Source organism: Porites lutea, chromosome 10 (genome assembly GCF_958299795.1).
Source record: "Porites lutea chromosome 10, jaPorLute2.1, whole genome shotgun sequence".
NCBI lineage: Eukaryota > Metazoa > Cnidaria > Anthozoa > Scleractinia > Poritidae > Porites > Porites lutea.
In genome coordinates, this window is record NC_133210.1 from 14,851,456 (window position 1) to 14,872,546 (window position 21,091).

The window sequence follows — 21,091 nt, forward strand, 5'->3', positions numbered from 1 at the left end:
TACAAGATGAATAACCATTCACTTTGAAATATACTTGTGTAATTTTTAAAATATAATTCTTAAACCATTCCCAGGGTAATTGGGAAGAAAGTTGGTTAAGCCTTTCAAAGGGTTTTCGTCGACAAAGGATGTACAGTAATTCCTTATTTATATTCATCTGTAAACTACATCAAAGGATAGTCGTAGCTCTGTATCTTAAACCTGCTAAATGATATTTCAAGGCTCACAACCAATGTTTGGATGGCCTGTTGATCTCCACACCTCTCTTAGGGCCGCGTTGCTCCAAGCGTGTTTATCTGGCTTCTGAAAAATTAACAAAATCATTTCGGTTCTTCATTTAATTCAATCAAGTCAGTGAATAAGTCTGTTCGTCGACAGGCTTTTTTCTTTTTTCTTTTTCTTTTTGTCCACACCAGGTTCTCGTCTCTCAGTCATCGATCTGAGCAGCCACGTTGTACACGTGATTATTACAAGAACTCTTTTTACCCTACAATTGCACACTGGAACAATCCCAGGATCTGTGAGAGTTCGTTAGATTTTGTCTTTATAAGAAAATGTAGGAAAATAAGCAAAATACCTCAAAATTCCATTTATTTTTTTACAAAAATAGAGATAAAAATGACTCACCCGAAACAAAACAAAACCACGAGGTGAGTCGTTTTTATTTCTATTTTTGTGAAAAAATGGAATTTAGGACGTATTTTGCTTATTTTCATTTCTCTTATAAAGTCAGTTTAACGAACTCCCACAGAGTGTGCGTCACCTGTGCTAGAACGAGCGTGCCCAAGGCGCGAGAAAAAATTGGAATAGTGGTAGTGTCTGCAGTTTGCATGTCGATACTCAGAGGATGAAACCTTTCCACATGCAATACTTTATTGCCCCGCCTCTGCCTTCTTATTTACGCTTCAGCTAATTTTGCCATCTGTTTCAGAGTCAAACTTACACGCCCCGTTTCCGGTTAACCCAGATTTAGAGCTAACACACCTTTTGAAGTAACAACTCAGCTCAGGAGGGCGTTTCTCAAAACTCATAAAAACATTTCAGTCTCGAAGAACTATTTCATCGAACCAAGTTTATAAGCAGAAATCTGAAATGCGATTTTAAGTGGAACTTTTAAAACTTTACAAGATCGAGAAGTATGTTGGCCTACTTTGGCAAAACTTCCATACATCGTTTAAAGAATGGATGTGAAAAAATGCTTTCCAGGCCTCATCTTTCCTTTTTCGTCCGGATTACGTAGAAGTACATCTTTAAATTGTGAAAAGATAAGAAGTGTGCGTTTTCAAACAAATGGCTTTTTTAAAAGGATCTATGGCCCTGCCTCAGAGACGGACGGCCGTGGGCGTAAGGGAACATGGGATGATTATATGTTAACATAAAGAGCCGTGGGAAGGATCAACAGAAAAATGCCCCTGGGTCCGCTTCTTTTCTCTTTTCAAGGTGCCTCGCGTGCAGGATTCTATCTAGGATTTATCGTTTGGGGGAGAAAGCCGGAGTGGCTGAAGGTCACGAGCTTCCTAGCGGGATCCGGGGGAATGCCCCCAGCAGAAATGTTTTGAAATGAATATGTGCTGAGATGCAATCCGGTGCATTTTGAGACACAATTTTGAGAAATGTTGCACTATTATTTTATTTTATTTTATTTTATTGTCGTGATCATGTTCCTTGTCGTGTCCTTAGACAGGTAATACCTTCTTCACCTGAATTGACCTTGTCGCGTCTGGATGATTCTTCCAATATAGTTACTTTTATATTGTAATGATAACAATATTTTGGGGGAAATCTGGGCCTTTTTTTTTTGGGGGGGGGACTTCTTCCCCTCAAATGACCTAGATAGAACCCGGCGTGCATCGAAAAATCACTCCTAAGATTGCCCCTGATCCTTCAAGATATTTTAACGCGCTTAACGCGTAGTTTGACAGCTGGGGAACACATGTACAATAGTTGTTATAATGGCCTGGAATTGCAGGAATTACCTGTTCAGTTCCCTGGCGAGCATTGACTACATTTCTGTCTTCTGACAACCGAGGGAGACCCGGAGGAACTGTATAAGAAACAAACGAACATAAAGTAAAATACTCCTTCAAAAAGGGTATTCAGCCCTGGAGATAAGGAGTCCATTTAGTTGTGACATACTTAATGCAACAAGACGCTCTTGAAAGCGTAAGGTCGAGCCTACTTGGAGATAAAATAAGAAATAAATGAAGAAGCGAATAATTCTAAACGAAACAGGATTCCCTCGCTAAAATTTTCTCACTTTCTACTTTATCGACGGACGAGTATTCTTCGGGATCTCTACTTTTACACCGTGTTCCATGATTTGTTTCTGAATTGATTGAGTAGAGCTGAGTACGCTTGTATAAATACACAAAATCAAGGACCTCGATTCGAAGGAAATTACGCTATGGCCAAAGAGCAAAAACGTGATGAGCATTGTGCGTCATTTCAGCGTGAAGGGAACCGGGGCCGAAATAAATGCCGCAATTGTTTCTGGGATCGTTACTGGGGACAACAGTCCCATAAGTACTTGCCAAACTTTACTCGGCTCAGTTTACTGCCAGTTTCAAGGTTCTCAAGTATAGCCTGCAAGAAAGCTGTCCATTTAGGGGAGTCGGGAGGAGTCACGCAAGAGTCCAACGCGAAAGGAGACGCGATATGCAAGAGGTAGGGAACAGGTAAAAAGACTATCTGCCCCTCGCGGCTCGCTTAGCACTTTACTCGAAAAGGAGAACTTGCTCGCAAGCTATATCAAGGTGTAGTATGAACATCTGCTCACACTGCGCTAAAGAGTGGAACAGAAACCTATCCGATGTGTGACGATCCACTTTCAAGATCGGCGATCCGTTAAGAAAACGCGCCGAAATCACCGTTTGGATCTGTGATTCAGTGAACGGGATTCCTATCCGATATATAATAATAATAATAATAATAATAATAAATTTTATTGACAACAATGCTAACTTTTAAAATCCTATTTACAACGATTGCAAGATTATTATTATTATTATTCATTCAAAATATTTTTCCGTTTCTGATTGGCTAAAAGCACACGCATAATTCATCATAACCAGCTACTGTTGAACAAATTTGGAAGAATTTTGTCATATTGAACAGATGACGATGACGAGGTTGAGTTGTTGGTAGTGAACAGTCAGCGAACGTTTTACTCGTTCCACGGCGAAATATTGTTTAAAAACATGGCAAGAACAGCAAGGAGACAATTCGACGAACGACATCTGCTATTTGGAGTATATTAGCAGACCTGAACAGAGCTTTATCTCCTAAATTTCCCGCTATCGATATGAGCTTAACTTCGACCGAGGTAAGCATATGCATATTTTAGCTTGTATTTAAACTTGGAATTATTTTGAATGAATAATAAAGCAATTATTGAATTCGCTTTCGTAGGATATAAAAAATCTGCAGATCTCGGAGGGTGGATAACGGTGGATAACACCCTCCTCGATCCGCAGAATTCTTGATATCCTACTCGGCCTCATTCAATAATTGCTAATAATTATTGTATTTTTTGCCTTCGCAAGAGCTATATTTCCAGTGTAGTGTGGCCATAGCCTGAGAGACTGACGTAGAAAAGAAATGGCTACTATTTTATTCAGCGTCGATGATCAACATATTAAAAAGAGAGAAAAAAGAGAACACGAGTGTCAACTTGTCACATCTATGGCAGTAGCTACTAAACAATCATTTCTCCATCAGTTCAAACCTGTACTTCACTGAAGACCATTTTAAATCACAAACTGCGAAATTTAACACATATTTTGTGTTTACTCCACTTACTTATACCAAGGGCCGGACCGTCTGGCTCAGGTCGATAGGGACGATGGCTAGGCCACTTCTTTCCTCCTCCCAAAGTATACTGGGAAGGGTCTCTATAACTAAAGCGTGAAGTGGACTGGAGACTATAGTTAATTGTCGGTGGACCCCCTATTAGAAGAGAAGGTTGGCTTCGATCAGGACCTTAGAATAAGGTTAGCTTCTATCGTAGCAACTAACAGAAAGCTTAAAACAGACATGTACAAACCAATGAGTTCAGCTGACAGTTTTGGTTCCTCTCGATGCTTCTTATGGCTTTTGTTATTCTTTATATCTAACACAGCTTTGTATAATTCATTAGTTCGGTATGTTTTCCTTTTATCCCCAGGTAATCATTTTTAATGGAATCAACAAATTTACGGTACTAAAGATAATGAAGACGCATCTGCGAAGTTTACGCTGTGAAAGAAAGCTGGCAACTTACTACTTACTTACAGTGTAACATAATATATACTGGCCTTTTAAAAAGCTTTACGACTTCAAGCCTGCGATGATTTTGCTTGGAATTAATCCAAGACTACTGAATAAACTTCGTTTCCAAGGAATAGTTTTGATTTTTGAGGAGTTTATATAAGCAGACGTACCTCTCTCTTCAAACGGAGTCATTTGAGAAATGGGGCCACTAGAGAAGTTTGTCAAATCTATAGCGGGAAGGAATAAAACTTTGGAGAATTGGTGCATGCCCAAAACTCATTTTATTTGGTAATAACTAGATCATTTTGCATAAAGCTCCTCTAATCAAGATATACAAATGTAAGATCGCCCTTTTGACGTTTCGCGCGCTTCTGACTTTCATTGTTGTCAACTTACGCAAGTCTGCGTAGGCTAGCAAGTTGTTTCGTCGGAGCGTGCATGAGAGTGTCGTGAAAATAATTTGAAACCTGTTATCTCAAACTTTTCTCTCACTCAGATCTCACTAGCCTTTCACACAGACGCTTTTTTGGTTCGTCGTTCACCCTAAGAACGTCAGCGTGGGAGGCCAATATCTCACTGGCGTTTGTCGGTAGGTGGGAAATCTAGGCACGAGATAGGTGGAAGGGGCTTTCTAGTAGCCAGATCTCCCAGCATGGTCAAGAAGGGGGAGAACTGAGGGAGGATTATAACGATGGTGTCTAGAAGTGGGTACAAACTACGAAGGCCCCTTGATAAGTACAATACACTGGAACCCCGCTATAACGAAGTGCCAAGGTACCGAAGAAATTGTTCGTTATAACGCCGGGGTTTTTGCTATTATCTGGTTAACAGGAAAAATATTCGTTATAGCACGGTAATTTAATAAATAGTAATTGCCAAAAATTGAGGACTGCAAGTAGAAAAAATTTTTGCTATCCATTTGATACTGTAAACTGTAAGTGTAAAGCGGTGACAATGAAGACAAAGCAAGCTGTGATTTCTACTCAAATCTGTCGTTTTTACTGACTGCTGCGAGCGACCGGACAAAATATTCGTTACAGTGGGTTGAATTGTGCTTTGGGACCGTCAAAATCTATTGCTATAGCGGGGTTCGTTTCCACATATTTTATCGTAATTCTGCCGGGCTTTCAGATGTTTTTCGTTATAACGGGGTCTTCGTTATGGCGGGATTCCACAGTACAATACAATACAATAACTTTATTTAAAGAGGGAGACTTAATAACCTTTTGCAGTTTTCTAACTTACACTACGGCCCTCTAAAAAATAAGTTAGAGGAAAAATATACAAAAATATGTACAATAAGTGGAATCTAGACATTTATGATCGGCTTATTTTGTTCAGTATTATAAAATCAACTCACCCAAATGTCCTACAAGTGTTGAATATCTCGCACGAGTGTGGCGGAAGTCTGGGTTCCATATAGCATAGGGCTGTTTGAAAAAAACGTCAGTGCTTGTCAGCATTCTTCGTTCTGGGAACCCCTCCCTTGTTTCTTGGATCAAGTAAACACAAGAAAGCAAGAATATTTTGTCGCAAAAATAATATATGAGGCGAGTTTGAGTTTGGAGTTTGTTCGAACAATATCAGATGTCATTTTAAATATATAATGCGAAAAGAGAAGTGGGTATAGAACTTAGCCCTGAGGTAAAAAGCAGTTAATTTTTAGTTTACTAGATGTATAAGAGAAAATTTCGGTAGTTTGTGTACGATTTGATGAATAGGATTAGAACTTGACTGTACCTACTGCTAAAACGTCTCCAATCGCGTTCCCAGGGCTTTTCCCTTGGAAAATGAGAGCGAAACAAAAAGCTCTGGAAACGAGGTTAATAACGTCTCGCGACAACTCCTTTTTGATTTTAAAAATGTTTTGATGATTTGGTCAACAAGTTAAGATCATCAGCATGACTTGGAGCGTTTAAGACCAGCAGTAAACACGGGGAATACTCCGGTCACTGTTGGGATAGGCGTGTGCCGCGAAGGTCCTTAATTCCTGGCCTTGGTTAAACATTACCAAAAGGAATACCTTATTAAAGGACATAGCTCATCATAGTCCATACTTTATCCTACAGCATGTACCTATACGGTTGTACCCACAGCCCTCGCCCCGCCCACCCACCCAACACCCCAATTCCAAGCAGTGGACTTACAACTGCTCTGTTACAAAGGGAGTTTAAGCAGTGACGGTTTGAGCAACGCACGTCAACAGGACCAAAATTTTGTTGAAAATCACGGCTCAAGAGTGCAACAAGTCTCTTGTCTGACGTTCGTGGTTCTAAAACGTCGCTGCTTTAGCTTTCTAATCAAGGCGGAACTGGATCCATCATTGTACAGTGGTACCTTTACGGTCTTTGGAGGTAATTGACTTACTTATCGTTCTTATTGATCTTCTATATAAAACTCTATTAAATGAAAACAATCAAACAGACACAAATCCAGTGCCAAACCTGAGCATTTGATTGCAGAGGACTTTGATAAACCAAGCCCAGTGGCTGGGGGTTGTGACGGCGAGTTGGTGACAGAACACGTGCTTGCAGATCACGTGGCTTGGTCTTTACGTGTCCGTAATGATTAAGTGTGGTTGTTTTACGTCGCCGGTTTGGAAGCAATGCAGCAACACGTGTCATATTGAAAGTTCAGCCACTCTGCTGAAGCACTCGATTTGCGCGCGGCAAAGTCGTGATGAAACAAGGCAGTGAATGACGTCGTAGATAGAAATTAAAATTAGAATCGCGTAGTTAATGGTATTAATTGTAATTTTTTCTCCGAAATGATGCTCTTTACTTTTTCATGAACACTGGTGTCTTCGCACGCATGCCAGCAAAGTTATAAGCCTCAAACATTGAGCACAAAATTTTCAAAATTCGCGGCTCCTCTTGCCTATTCCCCCTGAATGCCCAATCTTCCAAAGCCACTCGCGCGCGTGCATGGTGTAGTTAATGGCAGTGATGCGAGGAGCGATGAAAGGCTTTGCTATACTCACAGGTTAATAAAAAAAGGATGTAAAAAAACTTCCATTCCACAAGTTACACGATATTTTCTTGATGGTTTTATTTATGTTCAAAGGCTTTTACAAGATTTAAGTTGAAGTTGAACTGTTTATTACTACGGTTTTTCTACCACTGTTTTTGAGCTTATCCAAGATCATTGATTGCTTCTCAATAGTCGGTTTGGGGTTCATGCCGTTTTCTATGAATTTACCGCCAATGTAAGAAACCATGGGTCTTTGACTAATCAGAAAGCGCGTACTAATTTTTTGAGCCTCTGGTGATACGCAAGTGTTAGATTAGATCAAAGGGAGCAAATTATAACCTTGCGCTCTTGACCCGTTGCCTGCGTGACTCATGCGGTAGAATTACACTACCCTAGCGCCTGATTTTAAAATTGCCCCCCCCCCCCCCCCCCCAAGCAGACGCTCTTTGGGCTACGTCACGCGTTTCTTCCCCACGAACGTCGTTCGTTGGGGAGGATTGGGTGACGAGCCAAATAAAATTCCTGCGGAGGACGCTGGTTTTCCCGGCTAGCAGGGAAAAGCTAGTTTTGAAAAGGATTATGAACCAATCACTCGCAACTGGTAACATGCCTGATGACCTATAAGCTGCCATACTCCTACCACTGTTGAAGAAACAAAATGCCAGTTCCTAGGATTTAGCGAATTATAGACCTGCCTCCAACCTCAAGTTTGTGTTAAAGTTAATCGAAAAGGCCGTTTTTAACCAGTTGAATGACTACTTGAGTTCTTCTGATATTTATGTGACTTCAAATTTATTTCGCCTGCAAAGTTTTTCACAGCACTGAGACCTCATTACTTAAAGTTCATAATGATATCATGTTGTTGACAAAGGGGAAAACGTATTTTTGATATTGTTGGATCTATTAGCAGCTTTTGACATGGTAAATCATAGCTTGCTCTTTTCAAGTCTTTAACAACGATGCGGCACATGTGGTACAGTACTTAATAGGTTCGAGTCCTATCTTACCCAGTTTGTCAAAATCAATGAATCATATTCAAGTAAGCATGTCCTCTCAGTTGGTGTGCTTCAAGGGTCTGTTTTGGAACCTGTGCTATACCTCGTGTATACATCTCCAATAAGTGATGTTACTAGGAGCTACAATTATATCTTCAGTTATCATCTGTATGCTGATGATACTCAGCTTTACATTGCTATGCCGATGAGCTAATTTATACAAGAGGATAAATTAAAGTTAATGTGATGACCATAGACCCGCCTTTACCAGTAATCGAGCCAGCTCACTTGCTTTCAGTGGTTACTTCCTGCATACGACCCCTGTCACACTAATGTTTCGCTCAGCCAATTAGATGCCAGCTATCACACGAACAGTTGATGCCTATATTAAAAGGGTGAGGTTTCTACTGAGGGGGAATCATTCTTAGCCGGCATCGCAACATGCATGTGCACTTAGTTGCTTCGGGCCTTATATTTTGATTATTAAGTTGATAAAGTTTAGTTTTCATTTATTTACAATTGCAACTTGTATTAATTTATTTTTGTCTAACCTCTCTCCCTCGAGGTTCATGTTATGTGTCTGGCTCTGCTTTCAGGAGGGTTCAGGTTTCCCTCAAAGATAAATGAGGGTTTTTCCAGACGGGCAGCAGGCACGCAATAATAACTTAAATTACTGATCATATCTGTATTGAGTTTTTGGCAATTTAATAAACACGGGTTTGGGATGAATTGAAGTGCTCGCATACAGGTCACCCTCTGCCCCATAGACTCTTGTTGCTCCTTAAACCGGGGAATTAGACATCTAGAGAGGTCTTTCCACCTCGCTAGTACCCAAGGGGGATTATCACCTCCAATCTCAACCTTGGGGGATTATCACCCCCTAGAGAGGATTATCACTCCCTAGAGAGGATTATCACCTCTCACTTCCCTGGCGTATTATCACCCCCCTGGCGAGGATTATCACCTCTCACTATCCTGGGGGGATTATGACCCCCTAGAGAGGATTATCACCTCTCCCCTTGTAGATTTCGGATTGTTACACCAATATGTAGAGAAAAGTGACCTGCTGTCCATATTTGGAGTACTTCATCCCTTACCCCTTTTCCCCACAATAATTCTGGTCTAGTTATTTGCTTTTATCTAAAGGGCTATGGGTTGGGAGTATTATTGTCTCCTCGATCAAAAACCGGATTGCAAGCTGTGTTGGTGATAGTTGTCGTTGGATGAATTGTAATGATCTAAAGTTGAATAAAAATAAAAGTGAGGTTGTGCTCATCTCTTCGAAATATTGGTATTGGTACTTATCTGGATTACGTGAGCACTCATTGTCCTAGTTGTCCGTGTAATGTCTATAACAGCATCGCTAGTGTGTACTGAACGGTAGTTTATTTCAATTAAGTTTTACTGGGAATTTGGCTGTTGTTCGTGCTATATTAGGGCGTCTATAACAGCGAAGACTCCGTGAGGTGAGAGTTTATTGAGTGCAAGTTAACTTTAATTTCGCCAAAAAAGGCAGACGGAACATTCATTAATTATTTATTTGCAGGGAACACAAATCCTTACCCTCTCCCCGAAGGGATATTCTTTTGCCTCGAAAGGTCACGCCATCGAGCACACAAGACTAAATTTTACGGAAAATAGAATCAATAATGGCGAAAGGTGCTCGATATTGGCTAGTAACCGTGTGTATAACGCTACTTCGCGTCAGAAACGGATATACCAAAACTGACAAAATTGTAGAGGGAACCTTGAACACCTCAGAGGTAGGAAAATCAGCTAGCATACTGTGACAGGAGTTTCAAATATACTTCACGAAATCCTTATGTATAAATAATAATCATCGTGACGATGCAGTTTGCTAATTCGTGCGTGCTATTTTACAGAACTGGGCTTTCATAACCAGTTTTCTTTACAAGAAATCCGCCCCAAGACAACTGAAATATCATTTTGAATATCCTTTGGTAAGTTTTTTTCTGTTAACGTCTATATTTACTTCTTAATGATGTGCTACATGTCTCTTGTACCCTAGCAACTCAGAATATTGAAGACTTTTTATGTTATGATTTGTCGGGAGCATTTGGACTTGCTCAAGTCACTCTACAAAAGCAGAGTATAGAGGTCTATGGAGGGCCGCGATATCGATGTGAACGTGGCGTTAAAAGGCCTTCGAGAGAGAAGCTAGGAACAACCTTGGTTTCCGTGGCGAAACTGCTAGCTGAGCAACATTTCGTCGTATTTTTCCCTCTATCCACCTGATGGGTTTACCGCCCGGGGCTAACTAGTACGTAACTAGTCTCCTTCGCAGCCTCTCGGACCGGAGTCACGCAATGCTCCCCGCCCCCATAACAAGATGTGCATCAGCAAACACGTATGCTAGGCAACGGTATCTCTGGGCATGAGATATATTATGCCAAATATTATGAGAATTTAGGGGACAAAATCGGTTTATATACAAACAAATTTTCTTCTTGTTAATTAAATGTGCCAACCACTGGGACAAAAGAACCTTTTGTTTCACGAGCTGTTGGTTGGCACATATTCACTTACCCAACAAGACGGGAGATGAACCTTGTGTGACAAGCGTGACAATAATCTCCAAATTTCATTCAGTGAAATTTTAAAAAACAAATAGCACTATGTGTAAGTGCAGAGAGCTTTCAATTGAATGGTCACATCATAGGATTTTGTCCACAGACTGAAAGGTTAGAGTCACCTTACAAAACTCCATCAAACACTCTGGCAGTGAAAGGGTATTTAAAGGTAACTGCAAAATTTACATTTGTCATTATTCTGTAAACTAAGAAGCTCTTTCAAAAAATCTTTCTGTTGCTGTCACTATTTTTTATCATTAATGGTCATTAATAATCGAAAGAACTGACATTGCATTTATAATGAATGACCGCAAAGAAATGACCTGCTAAAGTAGGTATGAAGACAAACAATGCACATTCTCACCAGGAATTCGAGATGTCCGACTTCTTCAGACCCCTTCATTACTGACAAATCGTCTGTTTATGTTTCAGTCGTACTCTACACAAAATGTTATCTTGTATTTTGACGAGCAGTGGCCCGGTGTATACCCTCAACCTGGCGTGGTGAGGCATAAAATGCTCTTGTTTCATCTTATTTCATTCAGTGTTATTGTTGTTGCTGTTGTCCTTTTGTTTTTAAGTTCCAGTGTAACTATACTACAAGGTAGCCCCTTAACGATCTGTTGCGCGTATAGACTGTTGTTACTTCGATATACGTTGCCTTTGAAGACCGAAACTTCTCAGGTGGAGTTTTCTCATTTGAACTTTTGATACTGACGCCCGAGCTCAAGCAGTTTTTATGAGTCTTGTTAAATTTAAATTACCGAAATACCGCTTGAGAAAATTCTCGATACCGCAATACACTCTTTTTTTAGATATAAGAATGTCGTCTTTTCGGGCCAGACTGAATATTCTTATTTTTCTGCCGATTTTAGCCTGAAAGTATTCTTGTATTATTCTTGACTTAAAACTGAAAAAGAAAGAATGTGTGATATACTTTTTGCGGTTTGTTCATTTTTTTTTTTTTGCTGTATACTATACATATGTATTTCATGCACCGTTCATCGAACTGTCATTAGCACTGTTTATTTGGCTATAACCAGTGCAAGTTTCTTCGTTTTGTTGGGTAGTTTTGCCGTGGGAGGAAGCAATAATTTGATACGGTTAAGTGAAAAACCTATTTTTTAGATTTTCATCACTCAAAATAATAATCCTTTTCAAAATCTCAGCCTCGGGTTTATTCTTAAAATTAAATTTTGCAAATTGCGGCCTCGATATTCTTATAAAATATATTTTTATAGAAAAAAAGAGTGTACCGTAAACCAATACGTGCCCCTCACTTAGTGAACAATTCCAGAGGAAGTAAAAAATGTGGTAAGAATAACCATTTATATCAAGGCATGTGTTCAAAACAAGGCCCAACTCTGCGCGAGCTCTGCTTGCATTTCCGGTTACCACTTTCCGATAAGGAACAGAATTAAAATATAAACAAACAACTCTGTTGGATAAATCTGGCCACGGTTGTGGCAGGTTTAATGAAATCAAAGCTAACAGAATCACAACACATCGATATATGTAAACCGATTAACCCACTGAATAAAAAATGGGGCGACAAAAATCCGCCACAAACTACTAAACTAAATATTTAAGAAAAAGAAAAAAAAAAAAGAAATAGGAAATACCGCGAACAATAATAACCCGCAGGCAGGTGAAATGGGAGGAGGAGGGAAAGATTTTGCTCGAGATCTGACCGAGTTGATGACGAGGCAGAGAAGGAAGAATTACTGGGAAAATACCTCAATATACCTACTTAACCCTGACACCGCCCTATAACCTAATTGGCTAGATTTGCAGTACCTGGTACAGCCTGACCTAGCGAGTTATCATGTGAGTATCATGCCTTGCCATAAATTACATTATGTCTGCCATAATGTCTAGCTATTTGCAACCTCGTTCCCAGGGCCATTTCTCTTCTCTTCGTCTCGGGAGACGAGGAAAAGCGTCAACCGTGCTTCTACGGATGTAGAGAGGCTAATCTTTACAGTGAATCACGACTGATGTCATTTTACTACTACGATCATAAACCTTCATGGTTTTGCTTTCTTGTTCAAATTAGAGCTTTTTTATTTATTAAAAACCTTACTGAAATTAGCAAATTTTCATGAAAGGAAAAACAAAATTTTGGTCTTAGTAGTTAGTCTGAATTTCATCCGATTACTTCGAGTCGTTATTATTGTTGAGAGGAGAAAACGACTCGAAGCAATCGGATGAATTTCAGGCTACGTAGTAGTAAAATGACGCCATCTTGCAAATGGCCTATTACGTTGGATCGACGATATACCAAAGTGCCTGAAGAGACTAGAAAATGGTCTCCTTGATTCTACTAATTAGGTTTAGTTTTGATAATTCAACAGTAAATTCGGGCCTTGCCATTTCTTTTCGCTTTTACAGGAGTGTATTGATAGGGAAAATGGAGTGAACTGGGGAAATAACCAAATTATTAACCTCACAACCAGTTACATATGGTCTGGATGCCATGAGAAGGAAGTGCAGACCGCTACGTTTTTAATATGTAACGGTAAGAAAATCTAAGGCAAGATGGATACCTTGCGTACTGAGTGTAAGCTCCATGACTGCGCAAGTAACTCATATCACAATGTAATTTAGCCCCGAGAACGTTGACTTCTGGACGTCACAAATAACAAACGAAGGTCGATCTTTTCTTTCTTTCTACTTTGGAACTCTCACCCGATAACACCCTCTCACTGCAGCCAGTGAAAAAGGGAACCCGGGGGGGTACTCAAAAAAGTTTTATACGGGGAGGCTCCGCCCCGAGGTGCAAAACCGTACCCTTACATATACTATTTTTGACAGAGACAAGGTCCCGTACCCTTACAACTAGTGAAATCAGTGCCGGATCCAGACCTTGAAATAAGCAGGGGAGGGGGCTGGTCTCCCCAAATTTTTTTTCGGCACTTCGTGCCTCAGTTTGGTCCAAAAATAGGGGGTGGGGCTTGGGCCCCCCGGGCCCCTCCCCTGGATTCGCCACTGAAAATCCCCACCCTTTCATATACCTGAAGCCTGAAGATGGTACACCCTTTGGGCGGAGCTTCCCCGTAAAGTAGGAAGTAGTAGGAAGTACCCCCAACACCCGAGAGAAATCTCGCAAACTCTTTGTGTCAGTCAGAATCGTACCATCAAGCAAAACAAAAATATTTTTGTGTCTGTTGATGATGTCCAGGTTGTAAGCGTTCTCATTGCTTAAAGGTGACTTTGTCACGAGGATACAGCTGTTTAGCTTAATTCTGTGCTAGAGTCATTACAGTTAGTGCCTTTGCCCGTACATAAAAATCTCAGGGGGGAGGTCGGGGCCAAAAGGTTTGGTTTTTAATTTGACCTCTTGTGGCCTGAAGTAGGAAATAGACTTGACCCGTACGTCTGAAATTGGTAAGGTTTTATATCCGACTGTTTTGGATTGGGTATTTTTTTTTTTTACAAACACTGTAACCGCTCTCATGCGCCCAATATTTTGCCCTACGGACTCTTAACAAATGTGTTTTAAAGTTTTTAGTCTGCGTAAACATAGCCTCCTACGCAGACTCCTTTTAGCTTCATCACGCGTTCCTTCCCTACAAAAGTTGGACAGGATTGCGGAACGCCCAAACTTCATAACCATTTAACTTTTTTTTTTTCCTTAGGCCATCGTCGTTTCCGTTCAGATCGTGACAGATGGTGGTATATAGCGCTAAGTAACTGCAATTCACCTAAGGTAAAACAATCCATAGGGGCTCGACTCCTGTCATTCATTGATATCTTTGTATGAAGATTAAGGTTTGTCTGAACCTTGAACCAGTCTGGTCTTTCGTTGATTCTAAAACGGACTTTAGAGCAATCCCAAGAACTGAATTGAAAATGTGGGTTATATTTTGTAACCTGGCTATCCCCCTCCTTAGGGGTAGTGGGGGAGAGATTTTAAAGGAGGATTTACAGTGGGGAGGGAGAAATAGAGAAAAGCAGTTTCTCCTCGGGGACGGGGGTGGGGGAACTCAAGAGAAGTTAAACTAGAGATGTGTAACTGAGACCTTCAAACCCTGACTCTGTTCAAGACAAAAATCGTTCATTTCGCGACCGGCTGTTTAAGACAAAAGACCTTATTTACGACCCTGATTCATTTTGTTCCCCAAACAAAATTAAGTAAACTCACTCACACCTCCCCTATCCTCTTCGTGGCTCGTGGCAGATAAGGCCTCCGGCTTCTGGTTTCTGTAATAACGGGGTTTTATGGGAATTGGTTATCAGCCATCAGCGTAATCCCTTCTGTGATGTCCGATCACCTTACAGCGTCTACAAACACACATCCTTTCGGGTAAAGGTTGGTACCACACAAATATGTAGACAGATCATTGCCAACCTAAAAACTCTTTAAAAGGCTTCCCAGTCGAACGAGAAATCTCAAAATTGATTTCTGAGGGATCTGATTTCTTGTTTTGATTGGTTGTTTTAAAAAATCCTTGTCGACGAAGGTTGAGAACTGAAATTTTGTAAAAAGAATAGTGAAATTGTATACCCTGACTCAAGACCCTGTTCAGCGGCACATCATGACCGTTTATCCGTTTATCCATAAGGCGGTATCCCTAGGAGTTTCCTTGCCTTTACTGTCCCTCCTGTTTGCTTTTCTCTCCTTCTTTTTTCCGAAACACGACTGAAACTCAGGCTACAAACAAGTTGCAAAAGTTCTCCAGACACTGTACCTCATTTCAGAGTCATTTGGGCGGAAGCAACGTTGCCAGGACCTTGTGCTTGTGATGTCCCTACCCCTTTCCCCTTTTGAATGGAAGGGGGAAGGTGTCTCTAAGCCGTCGGTTTTTCGTCGGAGTGTCTCAACATTTTTGCAACTGGTTGCAGCTAGTTTGGCCTTCCGGATTTCCAAGTCGAACGAGAAATCTCAAAATTGATTTCTGAGGGACCCGATTTCTTGTTTTGATTGTTTGTTTTAAAAAATCCTTGTCAACGAAGGTTGAGAACTGAAATTTTGTAAAAAAAAATATATTAACAAGACTTAAAGAGTATCATACGGCTTTTTTTTTTATTGCCATAGGTTGTTTAGAATTTAATCAAGTTTCCCTAAAAATAGGAAGTTGCTCCAAATGGCAAAAGTTGCCAGAAAAATTCTCCAAACAGCAAAAGTTGCCAAAAAATTGCCAAGCAACTTGTGGCCAAGGCTAGGCAAAATCCGCTTTTTGGATGTCGCTCATTTTAAAATCTAGATGTTCACGAATTTGACAATCCATTCCGCTTTCTGCTTTGCTTTCTTTTAGGGTCTAGTGATGAAGTACAGATTGGAGATGACAAATGAGAAAGATGCACCCGATCAATGTAAGTATCGATTAGCATGGGTTAAATCGTTTAATCACAAGAGCGAATAGGAAGTTGAAACAACGACGTCGGCCACGGCAACGAGAACGGCAAAAAAACCCAGTAGGTTTAGATTGGCATACAACAACTTTGCACGTGCATCACGCTTTTTTGTACATTTCTTTGCCTTCACTGCACGACTACGATGTGAAAGTGCCAAACTTCTCGTTTTGTGGAGGACGTGAACGTAGACACACGACTTTATTTTTCTAGAACCTTGATACAGTCTTTTAGAATTCAAGTCCAGAATAGTTTGCCAATACTTGACGAATTGAACGAGATGGAATAAGCGCGATAAAGTTTGAAGCAGTGTGAATCCACTTTTTAAGGGACGTTTTCGTAACCGTCGCCGTCCTTGTTGCTTAAACTCACTAGTGATGGGACGGAGAAGGAATCTTAGGGCGTTTGCAGGGATATGTGAATTTCACATGACTTATTTTTAGAGGTTTGAATCCAAATGGAAGTATAATTCCTGGGAAGTCCGCACATTTCGATCGATTATTTAAAACGTCATCAAGCCCACGCGTGACTGCCTCAAAGCAAACGATGTAGAATATTGTAATAGCGACTGTTGAATTCCGTCTTAACAACACTGAGAAAACTTTTGCGGACCCCTTCGGAAACCAACTTCCGATTAATTTCAAGTGTTTGATTGGTCTAAAAATAACTTTGGTGAAATTCACATATCCCAAGGGCTAGACTGAGCGTTTCCTTCTCTGCACCATCATTCTCTCTTGGTGTTTAGCAAGAAACCGTACTGCACAGTAATCATAGATTAGAACAATGATTTTTCATGTTGTCTCATATAGGAAGGCAGACTTATGCGGGATTTGCAGATCCGGCAGCCGTTCTTGCTTATGTGGTCTCAGTCAATTGGGGGCGGTTAGGAAGGAGTAGGTTAGCCTTTCAATTTTTGTCATCTCTCCTTACTCTTCACCGCTAAAGGGACATTTAGCGAGCGGCGAGGAGTGAGGACAGGCTGTTGTATTTGCAGGCTAGGGGTATTCAGATCCCGGCTATGAGCTGGGCTCTTTTATTTTTCCTCATTTTCATCAACCTGGCTGCCTCAAAGTTGGAGGTGTGTTCGTAGCTTCTGTTTCTCCACTGAGCACAGTTCAGGCAGCCTTCCCAGCCGTCTCATGTCTTCAGGTTATAAAATAAGCGAGGAATTATTGTGATTGAAGAGTTGTCACTAAACAAAAACACAAATTATTTCTTTCGTCATCTAAATTGACAGTAATATTCAAATAAACCAATCGTCTTTGTTGGCGCCGTCTTGCCCGGAAAAACGCGTGCAAGAAAGTAAAATTGGTTTAGATTCTCTTCTGAGTGGTTGAGAATGACAGTAGACTGATGATGGTGATGATGATGATGATGATGTTAGTGATACTGATAAGGGAGTTTCCTTCGAATTAACTTGTTTTGTTCATTTTATTTGAAGCCGCTTCGTTAACGTGCCATCAGTGCACCAGTACCAAATCATGGGAAGACTGCGAGCGAGTGTTTAATCAATCAACCGCAGAGTGTACCCAAGAAGACTCAGTTTGCTTCAGCGTTCACTACAGGAAGGGTGGGAGCACTCAGTATGAAAGGTCTTGCGGTTTGAAAAGCCTCTGCGAGAAAGAAGCTAATCCAGTTTGTTCCGATGAAGGCGGGTCATCGGAATGTGACATACGTTGTTGCGATGACGATATGTGCAACGCGGGCTCAGTCATTAGTGTCAGCGCCCTCCTAATCACCGTAGGAGTTTTTGCACTGATATTTATGGTGGAACCATGAAATACCAACTTGAGACTGTCCATTTTTCTACGAGATTAACAAATTAGTATAGGTAGTAGCATGATTTGTAGTGATATTTGGCATAAATACCACGAGTGATATTTCGAAATTGTTATACGAAATTTCACGAGCCGTTAGGCGAGTGAAATTTGAGACAATTTTGAAATATCACTCGTGGTATTTATGCCAAATACCACGTTCAAATAATGCTATTATTTGTTAATACTACTACTCGCAAAAGGTTTGTAATTTTCACATGTAGGTATTTCAAATTAAGCTGAAATACCACTGCTCTAAGCCAATCAAATTGCAGAAATTTCTAATGTAGTAGAAAAAGGGCCAAAATAATGTCATCTTCAAGGACTCTTTTGGGCCACCAAACTCTGGCTCTCAGAGGTAGCTGAAGCAGTTCTTTAATAGGGCTGCTTTTCTTCAGATTGTTCTCAAATGGCTCCACGGAACTTCCAGGCCTAGGTAACATTTCTCGGCCTAAAAACGATCTTTTGAATTTACAATGTAGACAATTTTTGACCTAAACAAACAACAATACTGATTTTTTGGCCCATCTCTCAATCATTTAGCAAGAAGCTTAGATAAATAAAGTTTTTTACTATTCACAAAAAACGCAAAGCACATTGAAAGGATGCTTAGCTATATGTGGTTTATAATATCTGGATATGTATAAATACCCTTTATCATAAACGGTAAATAAAACTAAAACGTCAATAACTGTGAGTACTGACTCTTCCACAATCGTAAAACGTCTTTTATTATTTATAAGCCAACACGATTGAGTTGCGGAATACTAGACTGGCATCTCGACTAAGGGTTTTGCCTTCCACCTTTCAGTCATCCCTCGTGTGCATCTCTAAAGTCTTTCCTCGTAAATATAACAAACTTAGATTCAAAGACAAGGACGCCTTAGAGGTCAAGACTTGAATTTTTTCACATATCCTTAAAAAATAGATACTCCAGAAATTTATTAAATCGCCATTTTCCTTTTTTTTAAATCAAATTTTGGCCAAAATTATGGGTTAACCTATTTCAAAAAATATAATATGGCGACCATTTATGATCGATTTTTCTATAGTCTACTATACAGGCTTGTTTTCTGTCTACAACATCGAAAAACATCATTTGAAGGCCTGATTTACCTTAACATAGACAAATAGAAATTTCTAAAGTTTTGGTCAAAATCATGAACTAACCCCTTCACAAAGGTCCAAAACTGGCAACCTAAATTTTATAGTCTAGAAGGGCTTGTTTGTTCTCCTTAGAAGATCAGTGAACACTGTTTCAAGACCTCCTTTAATTACATAAAGAAAAGACATTAAATCTTTACCAAAAGCATGGGTTAATATCTTTGCAAAACTCCAATAATGGTGACCATATATGATAGACATCGTTAATACTTCTATCTAGAAAATCATTAAACACTGCTTCAAGGCCTATTTTACCGTGAGAAAGGCATTGATAAAATGTATGGTTTTTGACGTACCTCTCTGTTCTAAACAGGGTATATAATTTTGTGGGAGTCTTGATAAGCTGTGACTGTACTTCAAGTATACAAAAGCAATGACTATAAAAGGAATTTGCTCTCTCACTTCGCATGGCAATATAAACGAATAAAAGTTATAAATGGCGTTAAAACAAGACAACAGCGTACATTTTGGCCTTTGTCTTAAACAGGAGGGTAATAAAACTAAGGCTGTTGTCCAAAGCATGCTAGCTATACAGCTTAGATTTTTTTGCACCATCAAAATAGGGTCAGGGATTCAAACCCACAGCGGCTAACCAATACTGAGACTGCAAAACAGTCGGGTTTTTCTCAAAACCAGTTTAGTGTTGCTCACGCGTACTAAAGTACACAAAATAAGGACTGTCTTGCAGTCTAATAAAAACCAAATATTGGTAGAGAAAATTGGTTGAGTACTTTCCTCCCCCCACCTCTCACAGCCCCGTGCTTACATGGTCTACGTTACCAGTAGTATTTTTCCTCCCTTGTTCCAAAAAAAATTTTGGAAAGGAACACAGCAAAATTTGCAGCAATTTTGGTGAAAAAGGGCCAAAGGGCTTGTTCATGGCTACAAATCTTGGACTGGCATGCGCTCTCGAGACAGTATTTTTGGCATTACCTTGTGTCACAAAAGGCCACAATGTCGGTGTTTACACAATGGCTAAATTTGCAACAATTTTTGTCTACAGACATAGCAAACGAATTAGCCGTTAAGTCACTGTGCATTTTTTCAAAGCAAAAATTTAGCTATTAAATAACGACTAAATTTTAACATTTACACAAACTAAGAATTTTTGCCATTAATTAACAGCAAACTATTTCCAATACACATAGAGAGGAAGTATTTAGCCTTTATTTATAATGGCTAAATAAGTTATTTAATAACGAGAATATTTAGCTGTTAATTAATGGCTAAATTCTCGGTTTGTAGAATATACAAAGTGACTTTATGGCTAAATTTTTCTTTAAACTGTAGAGTAGGGCGTATGGAAAAGCCGGAATCTGGAATCCGGAACCGGAGCCCGAAATGGAAACAGAACCAGAACTGGAACCCGAACCTAAGAAATAAAACTTGGAGACGTTTCTGTCTTAAGAGTGTCACTAACAATTATTGCTCGATCAAGACTTTTCATCCCCACATTACATTTATTTATTGTTATTATATTTTTTACTGTCGCATTTTTTGCATACGGCGCAAAATTTTTCTTCGAGAATTTCATATACCGGTACGCCTGAGCGTTGCAACTTCGGATCATGATTGACATGAGTACTCCTCCCTTTGCCGCCTTTTCCTCACAATGGATGAAACACGGAGCGCTTTTAGGAAATGAGTAACTTAGGCTCAAGAGAAGGAAATGAATAACACAGCGGTCTTAAACATCACATACTCATAATGGCTGTTTTTCGCAGTCAATTGGCTTCTGATTAGTTGTAGTCTCGATCTGTCGAAAATTGCTCGACCTACAGCTGCAGTCACAGTTTATGACTGCTAGGAATAACAGTAGGATGCACTTCCCTTTTTTTTTGCAAGTCACTTTCCGAATGTGAGTATACCTTTGGTATCACGATCACTGTGCTGAAAATTTCTCAAAACAATGATAACAGAGGATGCCATCTTGAATTTTATTCCCACCCGG

At 40.0% G+C, this 21,091-nt stretch overlaps 2 protein-coding genes across 2 annotated transcripts; one reads left to right on the forward strand and one right to left on the reverse strand.

The window, feature by feature from the left end:
* Positions 1 to 216: 216 nt before the first annotated feature.
* Positions 217 to 7,073, reverse strand: LOC140949568 (uncharacterized). The gene is made up of 6 exons (XM_073398725.1): positions 6,693 to 7,073; positions 5,609 to 5,678; positions 4,419 to 4,475; positions 3,799 to 3,945; positions 1,977 to 2,044; positions 217 to 303 (listed from the first exon to the last, which is right to left on the reverse strand). Exons 1-6 carry the CDS (start codon positions 6,870 to 6,872, stop codon positions 217 to 219), a joined length of 609 nt encoding a protein of 202 aa, XP_073254826.1. The 5' UTR covers positions 6,873 to 7,073.
* Positions 7,074 to 9,849: 2,776 nt separating this feature from the next.
* On the forward strand, positions 9,850 to 18,673 carry LOC140950924 (uncharacterized). Its single transcript, XM_073400140.1, has 7 exons — positions 9,850 to 9,976; positions 10,097 to 10,174; positions 11,237 to 11,308; positions 13,196 to 13,322; positions 14,443 to 14,513; positions 16,063 to 16,120; positions 17,601 to 18,673. Exons 1-7 carry the CDS (start codon positions 9,863 to 9,865, stop codon positions 17,936 to 17,938), a joined length of 858 nt encoding a protein of 285 aa, XP_073256241.1. The 5' UTR covers positions 9,850 to 9,862; the 3' UTR covers positions 17,939 to 18,673.
* The last annotated feature ends 2,418 nt before the right edge of the window (positions 18,674 to 21,091 follow it).